Source organism: Mustela putorius, unplaced genomic scaffold (genome assembly GCF_011764305.1).
Source record: "Mustela putorius furo isolate JIRA1106 unplaced genomic scaffold, ASM1176430v1.1 tig00003869_pilon_pilon_pilon, whole genome shotgun sequence".
Lineage (NCBI taxonomy): Eukaryota > Metazoa > Chordata > Mammalia > Carnivora > Mustelidae > Mustela > Mustela putorius.
Window position 1 is genome coordinate 4,942,458 of NW_025422021.1, and position 23,036 is coordinate 4,965,493.

The window sequence follows — 23,036 nt, forward strand, 5'->3', positions numbered from 1 at the left end:
AAAGTTGAAATATCAGTCATTTGAAAAGGAGCACCTGTAAATAATGACCACAGTTGTCTTTAAACTGCTTCTATTACACACAGTCAACTTCACTATAATCAAAAGGGGTATACTTTTGAGAAGACCCCTACCATATAACTCTAAAAAAGGCTTTAATCATTTTATAGTAATATACTAATCAATTATGACATAGTAACCAGAAAAAAATTTACCAGGTCCTCAATATTGCCATAGATATTCTTCTTCATGCCCGATGCCCGAGTAGAAACCCATCCTCCCACGGTGCTGAATTCCAGTGAATCTGGTTCATGACCTGTACAATAACCACTTTCTTTAAGCTGAAAAACAAAAAATGTAGTATTTTACTAGTGAAAATGGGACCATTTCATATAGCATTCAACACATTAATTTTTTTTCAGTGTTCCAAGATTCACTATTTATGCACCACATCCAGTGCTCCATGCAACCCATGCCCTCCTTAATAACCACCACCAGGTTCACCCACGCACCCACTCCCCTCCCCTCCGAAACCCTCAGTTTGTTTCTCAGAGTCCACAGTCTCTCATGCTTCATACTTTAAAATTTCCATATGTCACTGGTATTTGGACTCATTAAAACCCATATAAAAAAAGAAATACTTTAATCATGCTCATCCAAAAAATTTTTTAAGCTTTTGCCCAGTGGAAAACTTTATAAAACTGAAAAATGTGGACCAAAAGACAGGCTTGCTAGCCAATCTTACTCCTTTCATCCTTTTAAAATAAAACCAACTACCGTCCCTACTTCTTTTTTTTTTTTTTTAACCACAAAGAGATAATTTAAATACTTACGGAGATCAGATTATGTTTAAATAACTGTCAACTTCACCTAAACACTTTCAATAAATAAAGCACTTAATCTCTTGTTTTCCCTACCCTAACATAATATGCAGCAGGCCTGCAGAAAATCTAAGCAAATTGCCTGTACTTAATTCTCTCAAGGAGTCATGTGTTTTAATGTACAGCCATCTGGCTAGGTTTCCTGCATGTAATACCGTCATTTATTTGTGATGCAGATCATGCATTCCTGTACATTAAATAGTCACTTGTTTCTCATTTTTCTATATTAGCTTGGCTTTGCCATCTGCACAGCACCTGAAGTTGAATGGATGCCCTTTACTGCAACACCACCAAAGCCATTCCACTGCAATCATTTTAAAGACTAAGGCATCCCATGTCAAATGGTACAGACACCACCATCTGCACACTCACTGTCTACTGCACTCAAGCCCATCAATCTGTATTGACCATTTTGATAGTCATTCAGTTAAGCAACTGCTTCTATTTTTCAAGTAAGCCATGCAGAGATGTAGAATATGTCAGCTATGTTTGTATCTGTAAGTATGGTATAAAAGTTGTGATCCAAACTGAGAGAACTTAATAAGTTAAACATAATTTGTTAGCTTTTGCACATAAGCATTGCAAATTATTATCTTTTCTAACATTTTTGCTAGAAAAACAGCATTTAAAAAGATATCAATTATTAATAATAAATTTCACTAAATATTCAAGGTCTTTAATTTTAAGAAATTACTAACTACTCACAAAGAAGTAGCTTAAATATAAGAATGAACAATTTATTTTTTTATTTTATTTTTTTTTTAAAGATTTTGTTTATTTCTCGGGGTGGGGGGAGCACAGGCAGACAGAATGGCAGGCAGAGGCAGAGGGAGAAGCAGGCTCCCCGCCGAGCAAGGAGCCCGATGTGGGACTTGATCCCAAGACGCTGGGATCATGATCTGAGCCGAAGGCAGCTGCTTAACCAACTGAGCCACCCAGGCGTCCCTGAATGAACAATTTAAAATGAAGATCATCAGATTGTTATTTTTTAGTTTTTCCTTAATTCCCAATCTATATTCGTATTATTTACTCTCAAAAAAAACTACTGTTACTCAATTTTTCTGAAATTAGCAGAAAAAGGAAAAACACTAATAGAGCACTTAGATATCCTAAGCACTAAACAGTGAGTTTTCATATATTCTGATGACAAAATCTCCACATTACCTACACCAAAGCAAATTAAATCTAAACTACTTCTGTGAGTATATCCAGTGTTACATATAATTTGCCTCTTATGCCTGTAGGTTTACTTCATTACCTTCCTCAATTATAAACTGGCTACCACAAGCCAGGAATTACGTAAAGCAATGAAAATGAGGATATAAAAAGAATGGGGGGGGGGGAGACAGTCTCTATGCTCAAGGACCTAAACCTAGCACACCATTTTAAATCTACTACTTTGTTAAAATCTGACTAACTTCCTACTAGGTAAGTGAAGTAAGTGTAATGGTTAAGAACCTGAACATGAAACTTGCCATTTATGCTTGCTAGAAAATCTGCATGTTACAGTGCACTTATTAATAGGAAACAATTTTTGGCATATGGTTGGGTGCTTAATAAATGGTATCTATGACCACATACATTCAGCCACTTTTTCTTCTAAAGGCTGTGATTTGTTTTTGTTTTTAAGATTTTATTTATTTATTTGAGAGAGAGTGAGAGAGCACAAGAGTCGGGTAAGAGGCAGAGGGAGAAGCAGACTCCCCGTTGAACAGGGAGCCTGATGTGGGGTTTGATCCTGGGAGTCTGGGATCAGGACCTAAGCCCAAGGCAGATGTTTAACCAACTGAGCCACTCAGGCACCGCTTGCTGTGTCTTTGTTAATGCCATTAGCTGCTGGAAAATCTGAACAAAGGTTTAAAGATTTAACTCATATAGTTAATCAAATATCCTTTTTTAAAAAAAAAAATTATTTATTTATTTGACAGATCACTCATATAGTTAATCAAATATCCTTTTTTAAAAAAAAAATTATTTATTTATTTGACAGATCACAAATAGGCAGAGAGGCAGGAAGAGAGAGAGAGAGAGAGGAGGAAGCGGGCTCCCTGCTAAGCAGAGAGCCCGACGTGGGGCTCGATCCCAGAACCCTGGGACCATGACCTGAGCCGAAGGCAGAGGCCTTAACCCACTAAGCCACCCAGGTGCCCCTCAAATATCCTTTTGTAATAAAATAAAATAACCTCTCCTCTCCATCTGTATCCCATAAAACAGAATAAGAAATTTATCTTACTCATTTCTGTACTCCCATTCAATGTTAAAACAAATACTATGTTCTAGGCATGAGACACAACACTAAGAGCAAATTCTAAATTGCAGAGCTTGTTATCATATAGAAAGAGAAGGAACTGAAATTAACAAGAAACATAAATAAATACAGAACAATTAGAAGTATAAAGGAAAAAATTGAAAGTGCAGCAGAGACATTCACCCAAGTTCAAGTAAAAGGAACTAGATTTATCCTCTCACATGAAGAAAAAAAGGAAAAAAACCTGAAAAAATATAAGATACGAAAGTCTTTAAATAACTGGACATGAGGTAACAAAGGACTGTGATCCCTTGAGAAAGCAAACAAAGGAAGTGAATACTATGAATGCCCCTTGCTTATGCTCTAGATGGTGATGCAGGGAAAGTGAATCCAAGTACAACTCTGGCAAACACTGTGTGTGAGGTAAGGAGATTGAGTTTGAAGTTGTGGGAAACCAAAGCATATAAAATTCACAAGAGAAAGTACTGAAGAGAAGAGAGCAGCAAAGAGAGGGTCCCCTTTATAGTCAGCAGAGTAATGAAAAGCACATATAAGTGAGGAAACTACCCAGGATGAGAGTTAAAAACAATGCAAAGGATTAAGAGAAAAGTACTGGCACTCATATAGGGCCAGAAATCTGTTCCCACCAGCCTGACTTTGAAAATTTTTCCTTCACAAAGCATGAGATAGAACACCCAAGATGGTCATTCCTCAGTAATGAGAAATGATTAGCTTTAAGACTGAGCACTGCTCCTGAACCCACCTAAAAGATCGCAGAAAGAAGAACTAAAGAATCAAACTATATCCAAATATCTATACCCCAGGAAAAAAAAAGCTCAAGAATATTTATAGAACTGAAAAACATCCAAGACCTAACAAGATGATATTCATAATGTCTGGTACTTAATAAAAAATTGCGCCTGGGTGGTTCAGTGGGTTAAAGGCTCTGCCTTTGGCTCAGGTCATGATCTCAAGGTCCTGGGATCGAGCCCCATATCGGGCTCTCGGCTCAGCAGAGAGCCTGCTTCCCCCCCCACTCTCTCCGCCTGCCTCTCTACCTACTTATGATATCTCTCTCTCTCTGTGTCAAATAAATAAATAAAATCTTTAAAAAATAATTGCCAACTGTACAAGGAAGCAATAAAACACAACCCATAATGAGGAAAACAATATTATGAGATAAATAATCAAAGCCAAGCCAGAACCAACACAGATGTTACAATTAGCTGACCAGGACATGAAAACAGTTACTTAACTGTATTCCATATGTTCAGAGTAGAGACACAGAAAATATAGGAAGACCTAAATAAATATCTAGAAAAGTAAGAAATATAATGTTTGAAGTAAAAAAATACACTTAGTGGGGTTAAGAGCAGAATATATTTAGCAAATAAAAGATTAGTGAACTCTAAGACATAGCAAAAGAAACTGAAGAAAAAAACGAGAAGAGCAGCAGTAAGCTGTAGAACTTCAAACAGCCTAATATATAAGTAAACAGAGTCCCTAAAAGTCAGGTGGGGGAGGGAGAGTCAGATAATTTAAGAAATAATAGCCCCGAATTTTCCAAACATGATGAAAAGTATAATTGCACAAATAAAAGAAGCTCAACAAAGCCCCAGTGTAAGAAATACACACACAAAAACCCTACACCAAGGTCTATCACAATCACATAACTCAAAGCAGTTATAACAAAATCTTAAAAGCAAAACAGAGGGCAAAAAACCCCACAGAATGTACAAAGGGACAAAGATAAGATTTCTAGCCAAAAACGGTAAAGTGAGACAACAGTGAAGCATTATCTTTATATTACTGAAAGAAAAACACTATCAATTTATCATTCTATACTCAGTTAAAATACCTTTGAAAAAACAGAAAAGTAACCTTGAACTATTAAGCAATTAAAGCAAGACGGCAGGATACATGATTAATATACAAAACTCAATTGCTTTCCAATATACCAAGAAGCAACAGTGGAATTTAAAAATAAAAACATAGTGCTATTTACATTAGGCCCACCAAAATGAAATACTTAGGTATAAATCTAACAGATACATTACAAAATCTATGAAGAAAAGTCAAAGTTTTAAATAAATGGAGAGATATATTCCATGTTTATGGAAGACTCAATATTATCATGATGTCAGTCCTTCCCAAATTGATCTACAGATTCAGTGTAACAAACCCAGTCAAAATCTCAACAAGGTATTTACAGATATTAACTGATTCTAAAGTCTATATGGATGGGCGCCTGGGTGGCTCAGCGGGGTAAACATCTGCCTTTGGCTCAGGTCATAATCCCAGGGTTCTGAGATTGAGCCCCACCATCAGGCTCCGTGCTCAGCAGAGAGCCTGCTTCTCCCTCTCCCTCTGCCTGCCGCTTTGCCTATTGTGCTCTCTCTCTCTGTCAAATAATTATATAAAAAACCTTGAAAGTCTATATGGAAAGGGAAAAAACCCAGAAGAGCCAACACAATTTGAAAGGTAGTCTTTTCAACAAATGGTGCTGAAATAACTGGATATCCATATGCCAAAAAAAAAAAAAAAAATGAACTTCAATCCATCCTTTGCACCATACATAAACATTAACTTAGAATCTTCAAAACTTATCAGAGACTTGAATGGAAACCAAAAACTATGAAACTGAAATGGGAGAAAATCTTTGTAACCTTAAGTAAAGCAAAGATTTCAAGATATGACAGCAACACCACGAAATATAAAGTAAAAAATTAAATACATTATGGAATTCACCAAAATTAAAAAGATCTATTCTTCAAAAGACTCTGTTAAGAGACTGAAAAGACAAGACAAAGACTGGGAGAAAATATTTCCAAAGCATAGCTCGCCAAAAGGACTTCTATCCAGAATATGTAAAAGAATTCTCAAAACTCAATAAGAAAACAAACAAACCAATTTAAAACTTAGATAAACAACTTGAACAGATACTTCACCAAAGAGGACCCACGGATGACAAAGAGCACTTGTAAAGATCACTAGACACTAGAGATATACAAATTAAAACCACAATGAGATACTATAACACATCAAGTAGAATGACTAAAACTTAAAAGACTAACATTAACAAGTACTAGAGAGGATGTAGAGAAACTGGAATTCATACACAGTGCTAGTGGGAATATGAAATGATGCCCTGTGGGAAAATGTTTGGTAGTTTTTCAAAAAGGTTAAATATATACCTACCACTTGATTTAACTACTTCATTTCAAAATATCTACCCAAGAGAAATGAAAGCATAAGTCTAAACAAGGATTTGCACATGAATGTTCATAGTAGCTTTACTTGAAATAGCCCCAAATTGTAAATAATCTAAGTGTTCATGGATAAGTGAACAGTGGTATAGCTATATAATACAATACTACTGAGCAATAAAAAGGAACAAACTAACTGATACATGCAACAATATGCATGAATCTCAAACTAATCATGCCTCGTGAAAGAAGCCATACCCTCAATCCCCCCTCAAAAAGAGTACCTGATTAGTTTTCAGTAAAATTGGAGGACAGTTAAACAAATCTACAGTGATAGAAAGCAGATCAACTTCCAGAACTGTGACACAACACACTTCTGTTATTTAAAAAAAAAAAAAAAAAAAAAAGGCAGATCAGTGATTGTCAGGGGTGGAGGGTAAGGGTTGGGTGGAGAGAATCATAAAGAAGCAAGAGGAAATCTTTGGGTTTGGTACAGTGTTTACTATTGTGATTGTGGTGATGGTTTCATGATTGTACTCATGTTTCAAACATATCAAATTGTATCTTTTAAATAAGTGCAATTTACTGTATGACACTTTTACCTAATGAAGACACTCTACAACAAATCCATAATTGACACGTTAATGACCTCCTTAAATTGTACACATAATAAAATCAACATAATTTACAAACTAAAGAGATTAAAACATGTGCTACCCAACTACTATCTTTGTGTCATTTTAAAATTTCTAGAAGGAAAAAGCAGGATGTTTTAAGCTGGTTATCTCAGCTTATTAAGAAACTGAAGTATACAAAAATTTAATGAGGAAGAACTTGAACTGGGATCAAAATGGCTATAGAAACTACATTACAGTTTACTGGAGGCAAAAAAGAAAGTTCTATATTGGCATTTAGGGAAATGAACTAGTAGGTAAAATATCAGAAGTTCCCCAGTCTAGGAAAATGTCATTTAAATTTCAAGGAAATATGTTCTTTGAATTTTAATTCTAACCTTTCAAAAAAAAAAAAAAAACTTGAAAAGGTTAAAATACTCCATCAAATACTGTAATAAAAGAAGATATAAAATTAGAGACATGAAAGGCTACCCTTTGTTATAAAAAAAATTGGTGTGTTGATAGTGCCTCATTCAGATATAACAGAAAACTAATATGGGATTTTTATAGTCTTTTTCATTAAATACTATTATTCTGCCCACTTAAGTTCATTATATACTATAATAATTAACAAATCTATTACCTGGGTTTATATAAAACCTTGGCTTATTGAAGATCTTTAACACTGCCTCAACTAGTATGTTCAATTTCATTCCAGTTCTATCTTAGTGCATAAATCAAAAATAAAGATAATAGTTTAATAATTTTTTCCAAAGTTTTTCATCCAGAATTGGTCAGTGGCACACCAATTTGATTCAACTTTTATCCAAGAAATAAGGAAAAAAAAAACAATAAAAATAAGACCAACAAGGATGTCTTATCTCTCTCTGTCCCACTCAAAGGTAGAAGAGAAGAGTCTCTGTAACTCACATTGAACAAAGTGGTCATTATATCACCAACAAATTAAACTTTCTAATTTTGGTTTACAAAAGCTGAGTTACAGTCATCTTGACCATGTCTGAAGAAGTTGGAAATACTTTTTTTTTTTAAAGATTTTATTTATTTATTTAACAGATAGATCACAAGTAGGCAGAGAGAGAGGAGGAAGCAGGCTCCCACTGAGCAGAGAGCCAGATGCGAGGCTCGATCCCAAGACCCTGGGATCACGACCTGAGCCGAAGGCAGAGGCTTTAACCCAGTGAGCCACCCAGGCGTCCCTGGAAATACATTTTAATAATTATCTGCTTAGAATGTATGAAAGGAACCTAAAGTTTTCCAAGAATTCTTCTAGCACTAAAATTCTTGTAGCACTAAAAAAGTGCTACAAGGTTTCCAAGAGTTTGACTAATTCACGAGATGAGCAGTTTTCAATGAAATTAGGCATTGGGGCACCTGGGTGGCTCAGTTAGGCACCTGACTCTTCATTTTGGCTCAGGTCATGATCTCAGGGTTGTGAGATCGAGCCCTGCATCAGGCTGCACACTCAATGCAGTCTGTTTGAGAGTCATTCCCCTTCCCTCTCCCTCTGCTCTTCAATACCCCTCTACCCCACTCTCTCTAAAATAAATAAAATCTTAAAAAGAAAAAGAAATTAGGCATTGAAAAGTTAAATTAATAGTAAATACCAACATCTACCAGTTCATCCAATTTATCAACTTCTGAGAGTTCAATGTCCTCTATGTTCCTCCTTGCTCAATTCTTACTCATTAATTTTAAGTCACTATCAGCTCTTGCCTGAATTATGCCAGTAACCTTTAACCACCCTTATGTGCCCCCACCCAACCTCCATACAGGAACTAGCCAGAACTACCTGAATACAGAGGTAAAGTTCAAACTTCTAAAAGGGACTTTATAAGGCCCCTTTCTAATCTGATCTGTTCATGTTTTCTGGCTTCATCCTTTACCACTACTACACATATTCCCATCCAACATATAAATACCAAGAATGTGTATTCTCCCATAAACACACACTAGACCTCAGCCACACTCAGCAGTCTGCAGGCCCCCCAAAAGCAATAGCTGCCCTAAACGCCTCTGCACTTCCTCTGACTGGATTGTTCTCTCCACTCCCATTTTTTGCTGACTTTCACCCATGCTGAAGTCTCATTTTAAATGCTGTGTTCCCTGTGATATCTTCTTTGTCCAATTCCTTCCCTGCTAACCCTGTCTGTTGAGCTATAATACCCTGCATTCAGCCTTCACCTTGCAATTCTCACTCTGAATCATAACTGTCTATTTTCTGTTATAAGATAAGCTTTCTGTCGTGCTCGCTTCGGCAGCACATATACTAAGATAAGCTTTCTGTTATAAGATAAGGTTTCCAAGTGTAGGGGTTGGGGTCTTATTCACTACTATGTCCTCAGTATCTAGCTCAGTGCCTGACCCACAATGGAAACTGAGCAAATCTGTTCAGAGAATGTGCTGTAAAAGATACTCCATTCATAAAGAGGACACAAAGCAGGGCACCTGGGTGCCTCAGTCCGGTAAGCACCTGACTCTATTTTGGCTCAGGTCATGATCTCTGGGTTATGAGATCAAGCCCTGAGTCTAGCTCTGTGCTCAGCAGGGACTCTGCCTGAGATTCTCTCTCTCTCCCTCTCTCTCCGTGTCCCTCCCCACACTTGCTTTCTTTTTTTTTTTTTTAATAAGATTTTATTTATTTATTTGTAAGAGAGAGAGAGAGTGAGAGCGAACACAGGCAGACAGAAGGGCAGGCAGAGTCAGAGGGAGAAGCAGGCTCCCTGCAGAGCAAGGAGCCTGATGTGGGACTCGATCCCAGGACGCTGGGATCATGACCTGAGCCGAAGGCAGCTGCTTAACCAACTGAGCCACCCAGGCGTCCCCCCACACTTGCTTTCTAAGTAAATAAATCTTAAAAAAAATAAAGTAAAGAGGATACATAGCAATTCTGAAAATCTTAATTAAAGAAATAACATACCTGTCTTTCCAACTCTTGTCCTGTGATACCAGCCTCCACATGAGCTGTCAGATTATTCTCATCAACCCAGAGGATTCGATTCTGTTGCAAAGGAAAAAAAAAGTCTCATCTCCAACGTAAAGAGATTACGTACTTGTGCTAATCATCCAAAAGTCTACTGACATTTTCTGAGGAAATATAACTTCCTAACTCAAGGAAGCAAGTGACAAGACAGAAAACTAGCAAACAGAGTTACCCATGCTACTACACTACCCATATATCCCAGACTACACAACATGACAGATATAGTAACACAGGGAGTATATTACACAGGAGTTGGTTTAAAACACAGACTCTGTCTTTATTTAGGGATTAGTTTGAATTAAACTCTTCCTCTTACCTTAGCCAAATTATGTAACTAAGTTTAGTGTCTCCTCATTTGTAAAGTGTGAATAGTAACACTACTCATAAGGTTGGTGTAAGGATTAAATGAGATACTGCACATAAAAATTTAGCAGATGGGGGTGCCTGGCTGGCTCATTTGGTGGAACATGCAGCTCTTGATCTCGGGTTGTGGGTTGGAGCCCCACGCTGTGTGAAGAGATTATTTAAAAATAAAATCTTAAAAAAAAAAAAAAAAAACACTTAGCATACAAAGTTCCTGGCATTCTGCAAATACTCTCTGCACTACTATTAATAGTTAACAATCATATGTAACTTAAGAATATTAGAAGATGGCCACTGTGAGAGGAGAAAAAGTCACCTAAAAAGACATATGAGTATACTAAATGGCACTCCTGTTTTGTTTTTAATCCAAAATAGGACCAGGACAGAAACCAAAGCATACCCTGGCCTCCTGTTTAAAAGAAGGAACTGAGTATGAACTGGCTCAACTTAAATGTAAGACTGCCCAAAAATGTTTTTAACATTCTTGGTTAACCTATTTTTTGTATATATGAATCTTCGTGAATTATTCGCTAAATAAATTTTAAATTTATATTAATTTTTATTTAATATTATTTTTAGTTTTATATTTAATATTACTTATTTATATTATAACTATAAATTATTATAATTTAATATAAAATTTATATTATAACATTGTAATATGAAATCTATACTATAATATAATAATACTTAATATTATTTACATTAACTATTTACTATTATTTATATTAAAATTTATATTACTTAATATTTGTTTATATTAATTTTAATTTAAAAATTTAAATTTATTTCTAAATAAATTTAAAATTTTCAAAACAGACTTCTTCCCCCTTCTGTTTGGCTGAGCAATCAGGTTAACATATACACTCTTCTTCTGGATCCCAGAGAAGCTTTCTTTGCACTTTGATATGTTCGATTTCATGGCAATAACTAACACAGGTAAGTTTAGCTAATAATAAAAAGGAAAGAATACAACAGACAATATGAAAACTGTTTACCTATCTTTCAAATTTGCATACAAATAACTGTACTACTTAATTCACAGGATTATGATAAACATTAAATAAGGTGATATATGTGAATGGACTTTTTGTTTTGTGTTATATAAAACTCTAATTTTAATTATACTCTCACAATAAGACAACAGCAATTTTAATACAACCAAATCAGTCTTTTGGTTCTATAGCCACTAAACAAAAGGAAATATTAAACTGAAGTAAAAAGACAGAATTCAGTAATCCATTGGTACCTTATAATAACTTAGACACATCTTCTCCTCTAGTAGGCTGGCTCTTAAAGAGATTACGTACTTGTGCTAATTATATACCTTCAATTTGCCAGGAGCCCAAACATATTTTTTGTAGGGGGAAAAAAAGACTGAAGGAAGCAGAGGGAAAGAAAGAAAAAAAAAAAACCCTTTATAGGTACTCACAGAAAAGCTCAAAGAAAATATATAGAATACCCTATTATATCCAGTATACACTACCCAATACAAGTTAACAATAAAACTTTTAGACCAACAGGTCCTAGTATTATTATATGTATTTAAGAAATATAGAAATAAAAAACTGGCATAGCTATCATATTTTACACATACTGTATCAGAAGTACTCCGTGCAAAATCATGCAGAGACATAGCTTATCAACTCTAAAGCAAATCACAATTTTAAGTACCATCCATCCACTACAACAGTTATAAGATAAGCTTTCTGTCGTGCTCGCTTTGGCAGCACATATACTAAGTTCAATATTAAAAGCAGTGAATATATAAGGTTTTTCTATAAAATAAATGGTTAAAAACCTGGCATTTAAAATCCTGGCACAGAATTTTAAGCATCTACTCAGTGTAAAAGACTTTTATTTTATATTATCTCACTTAATCTTCACAATTACATTCTGGATTATTACTGTCTCTATTTCACAAATTCATTAACAGATTTAGTGGTAAATTTGTACACAGTAAAGTATACGTATACAGAAATCCAAACACAGTCAAAGCCTATTACAAAATAGGCTACTCTTAGGTGATCTTCTAAGGAAACTGCCTTTTCTTAAACTCCGGGATAAGGACAAAGGTTAATGGGGAACTTTACAGAAGAATAATCAGGCTGTTACCATCTAACATCCTGATTAATTTTGAGTGGACAACCAGGTATTATGTGCCTCCTGATGTGATGTGACGTGAGCTAGAAAAACACATCACCATCTACAAGATATCCTTGCTTAAAAAAAAAAATTTAAAAGCTATGCCTGAATCTAACTAGACTTTATATCTGACTTTGAGTTTAGAGGACATACAAAGCCTAGAGGAAGAATTAAATGACACTAAGATGAAATGACACGGAAATTCAAAATATGACACATTTTTATACTGCAAATAACTTACATTTTCCAAAAGTCAGTAACATTCAAAAGAGGAGAAAGAAGGGGGTTTCAGATGAAATGAAACAGGGAAACAACCAAAAGCTAATATGGGCCTTGTCTGAATCCCCCTATGAAAATGAAGTATAAAAGAAAGACAATTTTGAAACAACTATAAAATCTGAATGTGAATTGGATATTAAATGATATAAAGAATTCTTTTTAAATTTGCCAGAAGAAATAATAATATAGGGAGAAATGCCTTTTAAAAACAGATACATAAGGGGCGCCTGGGTGGCTCACTGGGTTAAAGCTGCCTTCGGCTCAGGTCATGATCCCAGGGTCCTGGGATCGAGCCCCGCATCAGGCTCTCTGCTCAGCAGGGAGCCTGCTTCCTCCTCTCTCTCCCTGCCTGCCTCTCTGCCTACTTGTGATCTCTGTCTGTCAAATAAAATGAGTAAAATCTTAAAAAAAAAAAAAAAAGATACATAAGTAATATTTAGATAAGTAGCATAATATCAGGCTTTACTTTTAAAATAGTCAAGAGGACAGTCTATGATGATGGAGAAGTAGAAGACCTTAGTTTCATCCAGTCCCCGGAATTCAGCTAGCTAGCTATCAAATCATTCTGAACATCTGTGAACTCAACCAGAGATCAAAGAAAAGAATAGCTGCAACTCCACAAATAGAAAAGTGACCACTTTCTGTAAGGTAGGAGGTGCAGAGAAGTGAATCCAAGACAATATATGGGAAGATAAACCACAGCAGGAGGGAAAGAGAGCCTATGTAAGCTGGAACCAGGAGGTGATATAGCAACAGAGCACAAAATCAGAACTTTTAGAAGTCTGCTCCAGTAAGGGACATCCCTGCCTGAAAGGTGCTCAGTTGGCGAAGGAGGGTGGAATCCTAGGCAGGACAGAGTGGTCCCAGGATCCCTGGGTTTCAGGAAGACCAGGGGTGCCTGAGTGTGGCAGAGTTCCCAGGCATCAGGTGGGAAAGCCAGCTGCAATAAGCAAGCCCAGGAGTGAGCTCTCAGCTCCAGGATGCCATATATTGCCACCCATGGCACAATTGGGCGACTGCTCTTTGAGCAGGGGCCCAGCAAGCAGCAGAACTAGGGAGACCTCCCTTTCTCCGCCAGGAGGACTGGCACAGATGCACACTACAGGAGTCTACAGGGTTTAGAGACTTGAAATGGGGCTGCGTGCCTGATACAGAAACACTCGGTTATAGGACGGAGACCAGGGAGAAAGGAATAATTGACTTCTTTTCCCTGAGGGTGCACTGAGGAGTGGGGCCCCAAGCTTTCAGCTCCAGGGCAAGAGATTGAAAGGCTGCCATTTTCATTCTCATCCTCTAAAGTGGCAGGAAAAGCCTTCAGGGAACAAAAAGCCACATATAGCAATCCGGAGCTGCTTACTTAGCCTGGCCCCCTGGCAAGGGTGGTGAAATTCCACTGGGGCAAATACACCCGAAAATCAATGCAACAGGCCCCTCTCCCAGAAGATCTGCAAGAACATCCAGCCAACACCAAGTTTACCAATCACACAGAAATGTAAAACTCCAGCACTAGGAGAAAATAGTATACAGACTTCATGGTTTTTTTCCCCCACGATTCTTTAGTCTTTCAATTTTTTTTTCTTTTTCCCTTTTCAACCAATTTCTTGTTTTATCAACTCTTTCTTTAAAATCTTTTTAAAATTTTCATTTGTACAGTTAAACCCTACCCTTTCATTGTATTTAATTTTATTTCTGTATATATATGTTTTTTCTTTCTTTACAATTTTGAGATATAGTTTCTTTTAAAAAACCAACCAAAATACACTCAGGATATAGTGTACTGCTCTGTTCTGTTCACCTGTCTGTTTATATCCATTCTTTCTTTTTGTCTTTTAATTTTCATCTTTACATTTACATTCTATCCTTTCATTGCATTTAATTTTATTTTCATACATATACAAATACTTATTTCTTTACAATTTTGGGATCTACTTTTCTAACAAACAGACCAAAATACACACATGATCCGAGGTATTGCTCTGTCTGTTCACCTGTCTGATTACATTCTTTTTTTCTTTTTTTTCAGTTTCAGGTATCTTCTGATTTGTTTAGTGTATATTTCTCTGGGGTTGTTGTTGCCATTTTAGTATTTTGTTCTCTCATTCATCTATTCTTCTCTGGGCAGAACGACAAAATGGAAAAACTCACCTCTACAAAGAGAACAAGAGACAGTACTGACTGCCAGAGTCCTAGTCAATATGGACATAAGTAAGATGTCAGAACTAGAGCTCAAATTAACAATTATGAAGATACTAGTGGGGCTTGAAAAAAAGCACAGAAGACACTAGAGAATGCATTTCTGGAGGGAAAAAAAAGAACCAAAATCTAATCAAGTCAAAATCAAAAGGGCTATTAATGAGATATAATCAAAATGGGGGCTCTAACTGCAGGATAAATGAAGCAGAGGAAAAAAAATCAGTGATATAGACAAAATGATGGAGAACAAAACTGAGAAAAAGAGAGATAAACAACTATTGGATCATGAGGGGAGAATTTGAGAGATAAGTGATACCGTAAGGTGAAACAATATTAGCTCACTGGGATCCTGGGGGGCGGTGGTGTGGAGAAGGTATATTGGAGCAAATTATACTGGAGAATTTCCTTAATCCAGGGAAGGAAACAGGCATCCAAGTCCAGGAGACACAGGCAATCCCCCTCAAAATCAATAAAAACAGGTCAACACCCTGACATATAGTAAAACTTGCAAATCTCAGAGATGAAAAAAAATTCTTGAGAGCAGCTCGGGACAAGAGGTCTATAATATACAAGGGTAGAAACATTAGACAGGCAGCAGGCCTATCCACAGAGACTTGGCAGGTCAGAAAGGACAGGCATAATATATTCCTGTGCTAAATGAGAAAAATATGCAGACAAGAATACTTTATCCAGCTAGGATGTCATTCAAAATAGACGGAGAGATAAAAAGCTTCCAAGGCAAGGGCAGCAGGGTGGCTCAGTTGGATAAGCTTCTTCCTTTGGCAGAGGTCATGATTCCAGGGTCCTTGGATTAAGCTCAGCAGGGAGCCTGCTTCTCCCTCTGCCTCTCCCCCTGCTCCTATTCTCTTTCTCTCTCAAATAAATAAAATCTTTAACAACAACAACAAAAACAAACAAACAAAAAAAACGTCCAAGACAAAAAGAATCTAAAAGAATTTGTGATCAATAAACCAGCCCTGCAAGAAATATTAAAAGGGAACCCTTAAGGGAAGAAAGAACCAGAAAGGAACAGAGACAAAATACAGAAAGTTACTTTACAGGCAATACAATGCCACTAAAGTTATATCTTTCAATAGTTACTCTAAAGGTAAATGGGCTAAATGCCCCAATCAAAAGATACAGGGTTTAAGATTGGATTAAAAAAAAAAGCAAGACCCATAGATATGCTATCTGCAAGAGACTCCTTGTAAACACAAAGACACCTTCAGATTTAAAGTGAGGGGTGAAAAACCATTTATCATGCTAATGGCCATCAAAAGAAAGCTGGGGTGTCAATCCTTACCTCAGACAAATTAGATTTTAAACTACAGACTGTAATAAGAGATGAGGAAGTACACTATATCAGAATTAAAGGATCTATTCAACAATAAAATCTAATAATTATACATATTTATGTCCCTAACATGGGAGCAGCCAATTATATAAACCAACTAATAAAAAAATTAAAGAAACACATTGATAAGAATACAATAATAGTATCACACTCACTGCACTCACTGCAATAGACAGATCATGTAAGCAGAAGATCAAATAGGAAACAAGGACTTCAAATGACACACGGGACCAGATGGGCTTCACATATATAGTCAGAACATTCCATCCGAAAGCAACAGAATATACATTGTTCTCGAGTGTACATGGAATATCCTCCAGAATAATCACATACTAGGTCACAAATCAGGCCTCAAAAACTGGTACCAAAAGACTGGGATCATTCCCTGTATATTTTCAGACCACAGTGCTTTCAAAGTTGAACCGAATCATAAGAGGAAATTTGGAAAGAACTCAAATACATGGAGGCTAAAGAGCATCGTACTAAAGAATGAGGGGGTCAACCAGGAAATTAAAGAAAAAACATTTATGGAAACAAAAGAAAATGAAAACAAAACTATTCAAAAACCTCTGGGATGCAGCAAAGGTGGTCCTAAGAGGGAAGTATATAGCAATAGAAGCCTTTCTCAAGAAACAAGAAAGGTCTCAAATACACAACCTAACCCTACACCTAAAGGAGAAATAGCAAATAAAGCCTAGACCCAGCAGGAGAAGAGAAATAACAAAGATTCTACCAGAAATCACATATATAGTGAAACTAGGAGCTGGTTCTTTGAAAGAATTAATAAGACTGGTAAATCCCAGGCCAGACTTATCGAAAAGAAAAGAGAAAGGACCCAAGTAAATAAAATCATGAATGAAAAAGGAGAGACCACAACCAACACCAAAAAAATACAATTATAAGAACATATCATGAGCAACTATATGCCAACAAATTAGGCAATCTGGAAGAAATGGATGCATTTCTAGAGATGTATAAACTACCAAAAGTGAAACTGGAAGAACTAGAAAACCTAAACAGACCTATAACCAGCAAGGAAATGGAAGATGTAATAAAAAATCTCCCAACAAACAAAAGTCCAGGGCTGGATGGCTTCCCAGGGGAGTGCTACCAAACATTTAAAGAAGAATTAATATGTATTCTTCTGAAGCTGTTAAAAAAAAAATAGAAAGGGAAGGAAAACTTGTAAACTTGTTCTATGAGGACAGTACTACCTTGATCTCAACACCAGACAAAGACCCCACCAAGAAGGACAATTACAGACTAATAACCCTGATAAACATGGATGTCAAAATTCTCACCAAGATACTAGCCAATAGGTTCCAACAGTACATTAAAAGGATTATTCATCGGGACGCCTGGGTGGCTCAGCTGGTTAAGCAGCTGCCTTCGGCTCAGGTCATGATCCCAGCATCCTGGGATCGAGTCCCACATCGGGCTCCTGGCTCAGCAGGGAGCCTGCTTCTCCCCCTGTCTCTGCCTGCCACTCTGTCTGCTTGTGCTCACTCTCACTCCTCTCTCTCTCTCTGACAAATAAATAAATAAAATCTTTTAAAAAAAAAAAGGATTATTCATCACAACCAAGTGGGATTTATTCCTGGAATGCAAGGATGGTCCAACATCTTCAAATTAATCAGTGTGATACACTACATTGATAAAAGAAAGAACAAAAACCATATGATACTCAGTAGATGCAGAAAAAGCATTTGACAAAGTATAGCATCCTTTCTTGATTAAAACTTCATAGTGTATGGATAGAGGGAACATACTTCAATATCATAAAAACCATATACGAAAAGCCCACAGTGAATATCATTCTTAATGGAGAAAAACTGAGAGCTTCCCCTAAGGTCAGGAACATGGCAAGTACGTCCACTATCACCACTGTTGTTCAACATAGGACTAGAAGTCCCAGCCTCAGCAATCAGACAACAAAAAGAAATAAAAGGCATCCAATTAGTAAAGAAGTCAAACTCTTACTCTTTGCAAATGTCATGCTACTCTATGGGGAAGACCCAACACTCCAACCCAAAATTGCTAGAACTCATACAGCAATTCAGCAGGGTGGCAGGATATAAAATCAATGCACAGAAATCAGGTGCATTTTTATACATTAAGAATTAGAAGAAACAGATAGTAAGGAGTTGATTCATTTACAACTGCACCAAAAACCATAGATACCAAGGAATAAATCTAACCGAAGAGACAAGAATCTGTACTCAGAAAAAAAAAAGAACATTCATGAAAGAAGTTGAGGAAGACACAAAGAAATGGAAAAATGTTCTATGCTCATGGATTGGAAGAACAAATATTGTCAAAATGTCTATGCTACCTAGAGCAATCTATACATTCAATGCAATCCCTATCAAAATAACTCAACTTTTTTCACAGAGTTGGAACTAATAATCCTAAAATTTGTATAGAACCAGAAAGACCTTGAGTAGCCAAAGGAATGTTGAAGAAGAAAACCAAAGCTGGTGTCATCACAGTGCTGGACTTCAAGCTCTATTACAGAGCTGTAATCATTGAGTCTGTATGGTACTGGCACAAAAACAGACATATTGATCACTGGAACATAAGAGAGAACCCAGAAATGGATCCTCAACTCTATGGTCAACTATTCTTCAACAAAGCAGGGGAAAATATCAAATGGGAAAAAGGCAGTCTCTTCAGCAAATGTGTTAAGAAAATTAGAAAAGCCACATGCAGAAGAATGAAACTGGACCATTTTATTATACCATACACAAAAATAGACTCAAATGAAGGAGAAATCTAAATGTGAGACAGGAATCCATCAAAATCCTAGAGAAGAACACAGGCAGCAACCTCTTCACTTTGGCTGCAGCAACCTCTTGCTAGACACGCCTCCAAAGGCAAGGGAAACAAAGGCAAAAATGCACTACTGAGACTTCACCAACATAAAAAGCTTCTGCACAGAAATGGAAATAGTAGACAAAACCAAAAGACAGCTGACAGAATGAGAGAATATATCTGGAAATGTCTCATCAGATAAGGGGCTAGTATCCAAAATCTATAATGAACTTAATCAAACTCAACACCCAAAAAACCCCAAATAATCCAATCAATAAATGGGCAGAAAATATGAACAGATATTTCTCCAAAGAAGATATACAAATGGCAACACATGAAGGAATGCTCAACATCTCTTTGCATCAAGAAAAAACAAATCGGGGCACCTGGGTGGCTAAGTGGGTTAAAGCCTCTGCCTTCAGCTCAGGTCATGATTCCAGGGTCCTGGGATCGATCCCTGCATGGGGCCCTCTGCTCAGCGGGAAGCCTGTTCCGCCCCCCCAACCCACCTGCCTCTCTGCTTACTTGTGATCTCTGTCTGTCAAATGAATAAAATCTTTAAAAAAAAAAAAGAAAGAAAAGAAAGAAAGAAAGAAAAAAACAAATCAAAACCACAAGCTACCACCTCACACCAATCAGAATAGCTAAAATTAACAAGTCAGGAAACAACAAATGTTGGTGAGGATGTGGAGAAAAAATACCCTCTTACACTGTTGGTGGGAATGCCAACTGGTACAGCCACTCTGAAGAACAGCATGGAACTTCCTCAAAAAGCTGAAAATAGAGCTACCCTATGACCCAGCAATTGCACTACATCAAAAGTACAAATGTAGTGATCTGAATGGGCACATGCACCCCAATGTTTATAGCAACGATTCCTACAATAGCCAAACTATGGAAAGAGCCCAGATGTCCACTGACAGATGAATAAAGAAGATATCAAATATACATACAATGGAATACTACTCAGCCATAAAAAAATGAAATCTTGCCATTTGTAATGACATGGATGGAACAAGAGGGTATTATGCTCAGCCAAATATATCAACAGAGAAAGATAATTATCATAATATCTCACTCATATGTGGAATTTAAGAAACACAGGATCATAGGGGAAGAAGAGGAAAAAACAGAACAAGACTTAATCAGAGAGGGAGACAACCCATAAGAGACTCTTAATCATAGGAAACAAACTGAGGATTCCTGGAGGGAAGGGGTAGGGGGACGGGGTAACTGGGTGATGGAAATTAAGGAGAGGATGTGATGTAGTGAGCACGGGGTATTACATAAGACTGACGAATCACTGACCTTTACCTCTGAAACTAATAATATATTATATGTTAATTAACTGAAATTAAATAAAAATTTAAAAATTAAATAATCAAGAGACAAAGAAATATAAAGCCAATATGATAAAAAAGTCAATAATTACTTAATCTAGAAAATGGATATACTATTGTCTCTACTTCAGTGTTTGAAAAAAATTTCAAATTAATAAAATAAATAATAAATAAATCTTAAACTTTTTATAGTAATGAAGGCATATGCAACCACAAATATTGTTGACTATATAAAGTTTAAGTTCATTTCCAAATTAAAGCTTTAACATAGCACAATGTCCAACTCTTGGACCATAGCGAGCCATAAGGTCACAAAATAATCCTATGATTAAAATTAGTTTGCTCTCCATTCTTCCAGAAGCAAAAGTGCAAGAGCATTGAAAATTTGGGGAATAAGTCTTGGTGTTTCAAATCAATCTTAAGTAATAACACTTGTTTTGCTTTTAACAATACAAATCAGGTCATCTATTGTATCAATATTCCAACCCATGCTTCTCAAATTATCAATTTCTCAGGTCAATTTGGTAGAAATTACCAAGATATATACCTGAGTGTGAGTGAACTTAGCTTTCTGAGACCTGAAGACAATGGTAAAATACAATGAAAAAATAAGTTTAAAACAAAATGTACCAAAATATACCTTTTTAATGACAACTAAGACTGAGCCATAAGAGTTTTTTTTTAAAGCAAACACTATCTTCAAGTATGTCTGAAATTATCATATACCATTTGTGAAGTATCCAAAGAAATAATTGTTCTTGTCTCATCTGGAGGACACATTAGGCCATATGATACACTTGTTCCTCCTGTCAAAATAGAAAACAATTTTAATATTTTATTTTTTAGCTACATTTCTAGGGCAAATCCCTAATACAAAGTATACAAACAGGCCCACTAGAAAAGTAATACCTATTTCTACTTTGCAAAATGTAATTTGCAAATGCTAACACACTAAAAGCAAACTCACCTTTATTTTATGCTGCGTGCCAAAATGAAGAAATATTATGGAGCTGAAAGCAATGGGATATGGCTCCATCCCCTGGGCACACTCAAGTGACGCCCCTAGCAATTTGTGAAACTCCAAAAACATGATTAGAAAAATTCTAAGCTAATGATTACTCTGGAGATATTGCTTAAAAGAAAAAATACTTCCTAATTCAACTAAAGACACCTTACCTTAATTATAAAATTCATTTATCATTTGAAATATCTTATATTGTCATACAAAAAGACTTTAATAAATTAGAATATAAGCAAGTTAAAATTGCCCAGATTATATAATATTCAAACAAATATATATGTTAATGATGAAAAGGTGATTTTAATATAGAATAAATATATACAAGTATATAATCAATGTACTCCTGTTTCCCATTAACATTTGCTATCAAAGGAAAAATGTTTTCTTGATACCAACATAAAATAATACTGCGTTTAGTCCTTAACCGTGTGTCTTACCATATACTAGAGTAAATTCTTAATTGGTATTTCCATGTGTCTTGGATAAAAAAACTCCTGATATGAGTAAGAATTACAGGAGGTGGTAACCTACTATATTCAGTTTACTTTTACAAGGTGAGACCATGAACTGTTAATTAAGAGCATGCCTATAATTAGTAAATACTATTTGCTTGTCATAGTTATTTGAAATCAGAAAAATATTTCACTAAAAGCAGCACTGTGTTGTCTTCTTTTTTTTTTTTCATGAATTAAAAGTATCAGCTGAAGAAGGAATCTGGAGCTGATTTGTTTGGGGTAGCACTTCTGTTTCATCAATGCTAACTGAATCAGTGAAGTCAATTTCCTTTGGCTTGTATAGGTTATTAGAATGTGGCTAATAAATGATCAAGAGATCAAATTTGTCTTAAAGGCAAATTTGTCTTAAAATGCAAAGCAATGTTAGTTTTCAACATTAAAATATATTACTGATCTGGTCATCATTGTCCTAGTTGATCTTTCACACTGCATAGTGTTCCTTCTCTAAAGTATATATTGGATATATTAAGTCTCTGAAAAATAACATTCTCTCCATAAAGAAAAAGGTTATAAAATAATTACTAAGGTGGGAACATTTTCTTATTTAAGCATTAAGTCACAGTGTGAATTGGGATCTATATGGCAAAGAACCCATGAACACATATTTCAAACAGTTTAGGTGATAGATCTACTCAAAAATGAGCATAAAAATTTTTTTCAGAATAATCATATCATAATTACAAGAATGTTTGCTTTCAATGGGATGATACCAATATTTAGAATACAAATAATTTAAATAAAAGTAAAAATAAACACATTTACCATATTAAAATTTAAAAGGCACAATACCTACCACCAATTGGTATGATACAAAGATTATATTTGCACGCTAGATTCACAATCTTAACTACATCATCATGACATGCTGTTGAAGAAAAAAAAAAGGAAAATGAATTAATCACAGGGATATGAACAAAATCTGGGTAACCCTGCAAAGTAAAGGTCCATGAAGTTCTTTAGTGTATAAACTTTTTCTTTCTTTATTCACTCACTAACACACATTAAACAGCTACATTAAAATAAAATGTTTACTATTTATCTTTTTAACTTTTTACTTTTAAATGATTT

At 35.8% G+C, this 23,036-nt stretch overlaps 1 protein-coding gene across 1 annotated transcript in view; it reads right to left on the reverse strand.

The window, feature by feature from the left end:
- AGPS (alkylglycerone phosphate synthase) overlaps positions 1-23,036 on the reverse strand; it is a 149,603-nt gene that overhangs the window by 75,767 nt on the left and 50,800 nt on the right. The window contains exons 6-9 of the mRNA XM_045066947.1: positions 22,762-22,833; positions 21,159-21,238; positions 9,885-9,965; positions 213-338 (exon numbers count right to left, since the gene is read on the reverse strand). Coding sequence (XP_044922882.1) covers positions 213-338; positions 9,885-9,965; positions 21,159-21,238; positions 22,762-22,833 — 359 coding nt within the window. The remainder of the gene's footprint in view (positions 1-212; positions 339-9,884; positions 9,966-21,158; positions 21,239-22,761; positions 22,834-23,036) is intronic.